This window comes from Mytilus edulis, chromosome 10, assembly GCF_963676685.1.
Source record: "Mytilus edulis chromosome 10, xbMytEdul2.2, whole genome shotgun sequence".
Classification (NCBI taxonomy): domain Eukaryota; kingdom Metazoa; phylum Mollusca; class Bivalvia; order Mytilida; family Mytilidae; genus Mytilus; species Mytilus edulis.
In genome coordinates, this window is record NC_092353.1 from 80,569,744 (window position 1) to 80,580,121 (window position 10,378).

Genomic DNA, 10,378 nt, shown 5'->3' on the forward strand with positions numbered 1-10,378 from the left:
CCTAATTCATCAGAATACAAATTTAAATGTGTTTTCTAGAATACCAGTTAACCATTTCACCGATTCATACTTCTCTGACATTGACCATGAATCTTTATATTTTCTATGATATTGTGATGCTTTGTGAAAAAAAAAATCTCAACAAGAAATCAAAGGGAAATACTCATAGAACTAAAATAAAAATAAAGGCAATGTTGTTAAAAAATTCATAGTATGAGTGTATGAATGCATGTACAAATGTGTATGTAGGTTTCAAAAAAATTCCAAAATGTATTGCCATAAAAGGCTTATGTAATCTATTCCTGTTTCAGTAATATTTGGTAAACGTTGTATAAGCATTAGGATATCTCATTTCCGTGGAGATTATTTGGCACTGCATATTTAGTTTTCGTTCATTGACATAAATGTTTTGCATGATAGTTTACATGTTAAAGTACTGCTATTTTGATTTCATCATTTGCATTATACTATTAAAAAAGAGGGACGAAAGATACAAGAGGGACAGGCAAACTCATAAATCGAAAATAAACTGACAACGCCATGGCTAAAAATGAAAAAAGACAAACCGACAAACAAAAGTACACATGAAACAACATAGAAAACTTAAGAATAAGCAACACGAACCCCACAAAAAACTAGGGGTGATCTCAGGTGCTCCAAAAGGGTAAGCAGATCCTGCTCCACATGTGTTACCCGTCGTGTTGCTTATGTGATAACAAATCCGGTAAATAGTCATTCGGTAGGTCACATTCATGAAAGGGAAAGGGATTGTAGTTACGACTTCAGGAAACTATCCGATATCATTTGTGAAACGGTTATTCCATAACGGTCAACCAACTCGTGATGGCGTATGTAAAATTTACGAAGGGCTGATTTCAACTTCACCATTTGGAACTGTTGGTTAAATAGCTTCCTTGTGAGCATCAACCCTCTATCAAGGAAATCATGATAGGAAATACAAACACGGGAATATCGTATCAATTTGGTGACATATACCCCGTATGCAGGTGCTGCTGGAATGTTGCTACTTCGAAATAGAAAGTTCACAATTGAAAAGATGAAATCGTCTCTTTTGTCGTAAAGTTTTATTTTCAACCGACCCTCATTGTAAATTTCTAGATTTTTAAAATATCATTAATCTCTGTGTCAACAATTTATTTGTAGAAAAAATGTTTTATCCTTCGAAAACATTTTATCTAAAACGGTAGCCGGTTAGCTCATGCCTCAATTAATATATGAAGGCAAGACTCAAATCTAACAAAACAATATATATATGTTCCTACTGAAGCAAAATTTTAATTGATAGATAGTTTATTCTCCTAAAAACCATGCACGTACAAAGGTCATAGAGAAGTTAAAAAATAATATACATAAAAATAAAAATGCACTAAAAATTCATAAAAGTTCGGATGAGATAACATATATGTAATGGTTTACCTTTATAAATTGTTACTTTGATGGAGAGTTGTCTCATTTGAACTCATACCACATCTTTCTAACTCTTCATACAGTCAAATGTAAAAATTCAAATGTATAAAGTAATACTTTTTGTGTATAAGTATGATAAAAAAAATGTTTTTTAAGAAGAAGTGCGCTTACTATTATAACTCTAACAATATAACTCTATTTTAGATATCATGCACACAATCGTATAACATGTATAAGGCAGCTGACAATTTGTCATGACTAGAATGTCGTATTGTGGGGGCAAACACGAAGATTTTATCATAAAATCTGCGAAATATAAAGCCGGACATCTTGTCTAATATTACTGTTAGAAAAACAACAAACATAAGTGTTTACGGAAACTGACCAAATTTTGTAACCGGATATTTTTTTTAAGTGAAAAACTAAGATTTTTATCATTAAATCTAAGAAAACAGGAAAACAGAAATTTTATCAAACGTTATGTACTAAGATAAGCAGGAAGAATTGATTTTCAAAACAGCTTAAGTCGAGTTATTAGAACTGTATAACTCTAGCAATTACTCAGATTATACATGTAGATGGTAGATTCAGATACAAGGGGTGGCATGCTATTTGTTAAAGAAGAGGGACTAAAAATACAAGAGGGACATTCAAACTTTTAAGTCGAAAATAAACTGACAATTAATGCCATGGCTTAAAAAGAAAAAGACAAACAGACAAGCACTAGAACACAAAAACACAACAAAGAAAACTAAAGACTCAGCAATACGAATCCCTACAACAAAATGGGGTGAAATCAGGGGCACCGGAAGGGTAAGCATTCCAGCCAATGTAAATTGTACATGTTTATGTACTATATGAAATAAAGGTCATTATTACTATTGAAACATTTTTATCTAGAAGCCGAAATGACGTGGCTATAATCAACAATACTATTCATTATATAACACGAGAACGCTTATGATTAATTCCCGAATACAGAGTTCATCAAATATTTAACACTTACATTAGCATTTGGACATACACTGTGTGTTTTACATTATATGGTTTTATCTGCATTTCTTGTTTGTCTATCTTAGTTATTTGTATTTTGTTAATTTGTTATATTTATTAAAAGGTTGGGGTTTTTTTTATAAATAAAATATTTTATCTGATCTTTTCTAAATAATGTTGTTGGAGGTCACCCAATTTCACACAATTATGTCACGTAATGCTAATATTTTTTATGTATAATTGGTTTTGTTCATTGTTGAAGGCCATACGGTGACCTATAGTTGTTAATGTCTGTGTCATTTTGGTCTTTTGTTGATAGTTGTCTCATTGGCAATCATACCACATCTTCTTTTTTATATTTTGGTAAGTAATTGTTAGGAAATAAAATTGTTTTTTCTATGAATATTTGGTTCAATTGACTTTTGAAAAACACACTAAAGTGTTAAACATATTATTTTTGTACTTATCACAAGCTAACTTTTGCTAATATGTAAATAATGATAAAACATGGTAGATATAAGAAGATATGGTATGAGTGGAAATGAGATAACTCTCCATCCAACTCACAATTTTTAAAAGTAAACCATTATAGGTTATAGTACGGTCTTCAACACAGAGTATATATAATGTAAAATAAGAATTATGATACAACAACCCAGCAGAACTCAAATGAATCATCAGATTAAGGTCACAATGCGGTCTTCAACAAAGAGCAAAATCCATACTGTATGGTCAGCTATAAAAGTGACCGATATGACAAAATATGAGTCAATTAAAACAAAACAAAACCAGCCCGATTTATCACAAAACAATATAAGAAAACAAATATAACAGACGATTACCACTAAATTACCTTCTTCATACCTGGGACAGGCACATTTAGAATATCACAGGGTTGAATTTGTGAGTCTTTAGCTCACCACTAAAACCTTGGACAGTGGTAAAACAGCACAAGGTAAGTACAATATGTACACACGAGTTATAAATGGCTTGGTTCATCAGATCGGCATCAAGCAACAACAACAAAAGCACCAACATAATGACAAAAGACAGACACAATTTGTCGATCAAAGAGTACTGTTACTGAGAGCATGTTCAAAGCCAATAATTACTATTAAATGTTCATCCAGACCCAAGTATACTACATCGTAATTGTCAATACGCTAGTTGAAATAAAATAGGTAAACCTTTAGAGTAATCTAAAAACAATGTTATTGTTTTGCTTAAAATTTTATTTTTATTTAGCTTCATACAGGAAAGCATCATTGAATTCATTTGCAACTAAAAATGTGTTGGTAGGTTGGTCATAGTGCAGAGTCCGGGGGTATTTCAATCCATCATTACTTGATAAAAGTTGTCTATGTTGTTTTCCATCTGAAGAAATTACAACTACGTTGTGTGTATGATACCCAACTACAAACACGTTTCCCTCATTGTCTACGGAAATGCCGTATGGAGTGTCCAGAACACTAATATCACTGAACTTCCACATTATCTTACCATGGAAATCACAGCAGGTTACACTATCCTCGTTATAGTTTGTATAGAACAGTTTGTCCCCGAATGTTGTAACGTACGATAAGCCCGAAAGTTCGTGATTGATAACATTGGTAATAGATTCATCACTAAGACTAATCATCTGTAACCTTTTCTCCCTGGCACAGTAAATCAAATGGCCATCATTGTATGCTACTCCATCATTGTTTGAATGTACTTTTATTGTTTTTCTCAGTTTGTTTTTCTTTATGTTAATTATATTTATCTCATTTGAATAGCTACTAGACGTTACAGCAATACATTCATTACCGATAAATACCACATCAAACGAACCACAGATATTACTTATTTCAAAATCTGTTGATCCATCCGATTTCAATACGCTTATTTTCTTTTCGGAAAATGAGGAAAATACCATTCTACCATCAGGGAGTATAGAACAACCTCTCACATTTGACAGATCTGTATCAATACGTTTCTGTAATGTCAGAGTCAGGTTATTGATATTTCTGGTTGGAAGAGCTACCATAATCTGGGCTTGTTTGTCCTTCCGTTTCAGAATGGTGAAATCACATAAATCATAAATGACATTGATAACCCCAAACTTCTGCACACTGGCTGTGATTTCCTGTAAAGACTTGTTTATTTGCCATGAAATATTGACTTGATTCGTGGTGTCGCTTTTTGCGAGCGATTGAATGAATTGTTCTGCGATTGCTATGTCGTTTTCAATATGCTTCATTGACGTAAATGCCTGCAGATCCGAAGCATATTGTTTTATATTAGCAAATAGTGCTTGGTACTTTCCAATCTCTTGTTCCTTCAATTTTAGAGTTGTCAACAACTCTCGAATTTCGATGCTTTCTTTTTGTTCCATAACCATAAGTTCGTTCATCAAATCATCCTGAATTTTATCAAGATAATTATTTATCGTCGACCTTGTTTGTTTTATTTCTGCTTCAATTTCGTTTTTCTGGTTTGCTAGCGATGTTAAATTTTCTTCCCGGTTAGCGGTGATTTGTTTAATATTATCGGTAATTTCCAGCAAGGTTTGTTCGATTTCATAAAAGGCATTTGATATTTTTACGTTTTGTATGACTTCATTGATTTCAATTAAATCTTTGCAATCTTTATGAGATTTTACACAATACTTACAGCAAAGACAGTCATGATTTCTACAGAAAAGCTCGTATAGCCTTTTATGTTTCTTGCAGACTCCAGTCGTTAGTTTCTGGTATTCATCTATGGAAAGTGTTGCATGGTGTCTTTTCCCTTGTGAAACACTGTGATGTTCTTTACATTTTTCACAAAGACCTTCTTTACATTCGGAACACCAAACTACTGATTGTACGGTTATCTGCTGCTGATTACAAGCACCACAAATATTCAAATTGCTGGCCATGATCCTACAAAATAAATGTTTAATGGATTGTATGTGCATTACATTCTATTCCAACTGTTTTGACAACAATGTAAAAAAACAGCAGTGGTTTTACTGATGGACAAAAGAAGTTCAATTGACAATATTTCTACATTGAAATCAACCATTGGTAGTCGGTTCTAATTGCCTTAAAGGGAAACTTCACAAAAAAATCAAAAATTGATATTATGTTCATTCTGTATAAAAATGCTCAAATTCATAGATATTAAAGTTTTATTCCGCTAGATAAGCGATCACCATCGATTTTAAATTTAGAGTATCAATTCTCTGCGATCCGCCATTTTGTCTTCTTTCCCGAGTAATAAAAACGATATGTCTATAAACCACAAAGAAACAAAACTACAGTAACCGATGTAGTCGTAATTGCGTGTCGATATCTTGTCAATCGTACGGTTGTTTTATCCGACTAACTAACTTGATACGAAAAATATTCTTACTTTTCTTAAATTACCATGGTCTGTTGTTTTTAAACTGTTGATATTGGAATTAGGTGAAAAGTCAAAGTTGAAATCATAAATAAGTGTTCCGTGAAAATTGTTTTCGAAAATCTAATTTGTTCATAATTCTTTAAAGTAATAAACAAATATATTTTGATCTTCCCTCATCTGATCACCAGCATGGCTAAAGGTATTACTTCCAAAGGTATTGTGAGGGGTGTGAGGTGACACGTCCAGGTATTCAAGCGATTTCCTGTCGGGCTTGCAAGTTCATGCATCGTTTCACTTCTGCAGGTATTGATCAGTGTACACGGCTGATAACTTATAACTTATAACTTTCCATTTTGAACTATCAGATGAATAATATACAACTCTGTCTTACTTGTCATTACTAAACTCATACGCTTGTTTATAAATAACATTTCTGGTGTAAAGAATATAATTTATAAACATATAAATAATACCCAAAAAATAAGATTTGATGAAATTAAAATCTATTTAAATATTTTTTCCAAGGGTGAATTTGGGAAAATGTAATATATAGTCATTGTCAATAGTGAAGGACAGATTGGAACAGACCAGAAATATTGATTTAAAAAAATGTACGCACTTGCCGACGATTCGTTTATACGACTGGATAGAAAGTTACGGAACTATAGCGCAATTTAAAATATATACATGTATACATTGAACATAAGAAAAAAACATATATTTTGAATAAATAGGGGTAAAAGTGTTGTAAATAGACTAGTCCACGTATGCCAACAGTATGTAATCATCGAATGTCGATAGACTATTGTATACCAGACTGTAATACTAGTACGAGAGTATAGCATGTAAACATTCCTTCTCAATAATATGGTTGTATTGGAAATCTTTTCATACAGATTGACAACTCATTGTCCGATATGCTTGTAATATTTGCCACATGACGCCCATAGTTCTTTCTACCATCATCATCTTATTCTGTGATATTGCTGTTAACATCGATGGTTCACACCCAAACAAAATGGGAGTAATGGACCTTCAGAGCTTTTCCGTGTTATACACTTGTGAAATATATAGACGAAATTTCTGTATTGAAATGAATCTACATCTCACAAACAGGATTTTCAAATAACGATTGTGAGTAATCACCTTACAAACCAATAGAAACGTATGGCAAGATATAACCATGAAGGAATTTAGTTTTTGTCAGACGCAAGAACTCATCACTATATATATATCATAAACGTATACGTATATATATGCATACAGTTTCAAATATTAAGAACAAGCGGTCGATGTCGATAGTCTGTTTTCTAACTGTTCAGAGTTAGACATGTCACTTGTTCATTCTTGGAAGCCTTCATATTCCCCGTCTAACGATGGGAACTCTTTCTGATTGTGTTGACTATAAATGCTTGTATGGTAATTCTGTCGTTTATCTGTACAAGCGGTTGCATTTCCTCTCCTTTCCCAACAAACAAACGAACGAAACGCCACTAGTCTGATTTCTCTGGAGCTCATCCTCAATGGCTCTTATACGTCAGGAAACTTACATGTATACTAATAATGATTGTTTCAAGAACAACGATGTATGGACGAACTATTATAAATTCGTCAATATCAGTTATGCATGACTAAAATATAACTTTTATTACAACTACTGTATTACTTATTTGGATTAATGACGGCTATCATGTTCAACATTGCACAAATACTATCATAGAATTTTAAAAAAAATCCTCAAAAATCCTCAAAAGAAATAATGCCTTAGCTTAGATAATTGATATTCTTTTCACAAAAAGTTCGTGTAAATGATTGTCAAATGAATTTAATTATGTAAGAATAAAATGTTAAAAAGAAACTAAAAAAAAATCATGCATGTTGTATGTTGTATTTTTTTGTCAATTAAAAACTTTAAAATTGCAATAGTTTTATTAGCATTTAAACACAGCCAGATTTGAATACAAGTTAAAAAATTCCGGTAAAGTCAATGATATCAAACAGATGTACAATGGTATATCAAATTGGGTAATATTGCATTTAGTTTTTATAAAAGATTAAAACTACTATTTTTTGCTTCATATTTGAATCTTTACGCCAATTGCCGCTAAGAAAGTAATCAAAAATTGTTTCCTTTTATTTTTATACACTTTCGGAATTACGAATCTGAATTTTATTTTCAATTAATTTACACAATTTAATTATTGTATCTTTATTCTCATCGTGTATTAAATCTTAGTGTATTAACATCGTGACAGCATACTCTTTCTAATCCTTTCTGTTTATCCTTTCCAAATAACAACATTTATACCTGTGTACGCTTGAACTCACACCTGCGGCTAAATAGCTACAAGGTAAACGAATTGACCTCAAGCCGAGAAATATACAGTGACCTTTACAAAATAATATACACACTCTGCTCACACATTAGTTGCATTGAAATGATTATCAAAACAATAACGGTAAATAGAACTGAAATATTTTCAGTTCAATATCAGTAAAAATGTTCAATAGATATTTTATGAAAAAAATCTCAACAATAATTAATTAAATTTATTCAAAAACATTTAATAGAGATAATTTTATAGGAGTTTAATTCAATCAATACAAAACGGTATATGCATATTCATTTTCGTTCATTCTTATATTGTGGTTAATAACTTCGACCATTCGTCAGCTGTGCGCTTTTAATTACGTATATTGTCGATAAGCTATAAGAGTTAAACAGATTTTATTTTTTCCCAGAATTCAATAAATCGGGCTAATACGTCACGACCCACTCGAGAATTCAACCAAAAAAGTTACAAATACTTGATTTTCTCCGTTATTAGAAGGAATATAAATTTAAAACTTTGCAAATGTGTTTTTTATGTTAAGATGAACATAATTAGATGATAAGTAAAACATCGCGGAATTTCCCTTTAACAATACCTTGCTTCATTTCGGTTATTTCGTTTAAGTATAAATAAAAAGTGATATTTATTAAATGTCAATGAGACTCACACCTCAGGACACGAATAACCAAAAGACAAAAATTGGTTTTTTTTCAATACCAGGAAAAATAATACACTTACCAAGAACTATTCGAGATCTGCCTTCAACACCATATTCTCCAAAAACAAAGTATCTGAAAATTTGACATCCATAAATAGGAACAGTCATATGAAGAATATCAAATGCGCTCTTTAAATTTGTAAACCTATTGTTTTCAGATATAATCTCACATCCGTGATTCATTATCGTTATTTTCATTATTTAGACATGTTTAGTACATAATTTGAATGCACTATGAAAACATAAACTGTTATATAAATACAAGGAAATGTTTAAAATGTCAATTAGATACATCTACAAAGTGATCTTATCGTCTGAATTTTTCATTATTTCAGAACACACGATTAAATTATGTTTCCTAGAACATCAATTAAAGGAACGATCATTTAACTTCGTGTGGAGGGTTAAGGCTTTTTCCAACAAAAAAAATATTCTGATCCTAACTTTGATGAAAAAAATATAATGTGATCAAAGCGCTAGCGGATGACCTAAGAAAATCTGACTCAGAAACGCTATCTAGGAAATTCAATCAATTGAATAGTAATAAACTCATTGCGCAATGTTCACCAAAATTGTATTTTAATTTCGAAAGATATATTTTGAAGTACTAATAACGAGATTCATACAATTTAAATTTACCAGAGATTCAAACTTTCTCACAAAATTAATATGTCATCCATCCAAAATGGAAAATATCGTTGTTCTAATGTCAACTTATTGACAAACTATATTAGATAAGTTATCAAATGTTGCTACATGGAAAAAACGACTTCCAATAAGACCTGTAGATAAGCCATCAATTCAAATCGCAAATTTCAGAATATAAACGTTGAATTGAAAATATAAACTTACGGTTTTATTTAAAGTAAACCCCCGCTCATCTTCTTATAGGACTAGACTTTGATCTTGAATCGCAAGATTTTTTTATATGATATTTGGAAGCTTTGTAATTATTTTTAATGTGAACAAAAGACTCAATGGAGCACATATTACAGTACGAAGGAAAGCAATCAGGTTAAACATTCACCGGTAAACAAGTAAAACATTCAAATATTCAAACCTATCTAAAAACGAAAGTTAATAAAAAGAAATCAGCGTAAATGTACTTATAATTTGTAAGTGTATGGGTGTTTAAATGTGTGTGTAAGGGTGTTCGCTTTGAATTTATATTATTTCGAAAAGACATACATTAACAAGGCAGTCGACTTGTTGACACATTGGAATTTAAATAATTCACTGGATTTAAATAATCAAAGTCCGGGGAAATAACTCTTCATAACTAAATACTTTAAAAAAAAAACACACATCCTTATGAACAATTTATCTTTCTATTTATCATTTACATGCAGTAAAAAGGGCACATTGGTTGACCGTAATTAATTAATGTATAATTCTGAAAATCGGATTAAAATCAATTATTTCACTTCGCTCCATTTTATTTGATTTTCGTTCCTTACGACTGCTGTACCTTATATGTAGGTGAACAAAACAAACAGACATAATAGGTACAAATGACAAAAAAGTAGGGGTACAGCAGTCA

The 10,378-nt window shown here is 31.4% G+C and overlaps 1 protein-coding gene across 1 annotated transcript; it reads right to left on the reverse strand.

Annotated features, from left to right (window-relative positions):
- Positions 1 to 3,658: 3,658 nt before the first annotated feature.
- On the reverse strand, positions 3,659 to 9,067 carry LOC139493033 (uncharacterized). Its single transcript, XM_071281174.1, has 2 exons — positions 8,859 to 9,067; positions 3,659 to 5,324 (listed from the first exon to the last, which is right to left on the reverse strand). Exon 2 carries the CDS (start codon positions 5,318 to 5,320, stop codon positions 3,659 to 3,661), a length of 1,662 nt encoding a protein of 553 aa, XP_071137275.1. The 5' UTR covers positions 5,321 to 5,324; positions 8,859 to 9,067.
- Positions 9,068 to 10,378: the final 1,311 nt, after the last annotated feature.

Excerpts from the sequence above, each read along its gene's own strand:
- LOC139493033 (XM_071281174.1), bottom strand. The coding sequence starts at position 5,320 with ATGGCCAGCAATTTGAATATTTGTGGTGCTTGTAATCAGCAGCAGATA.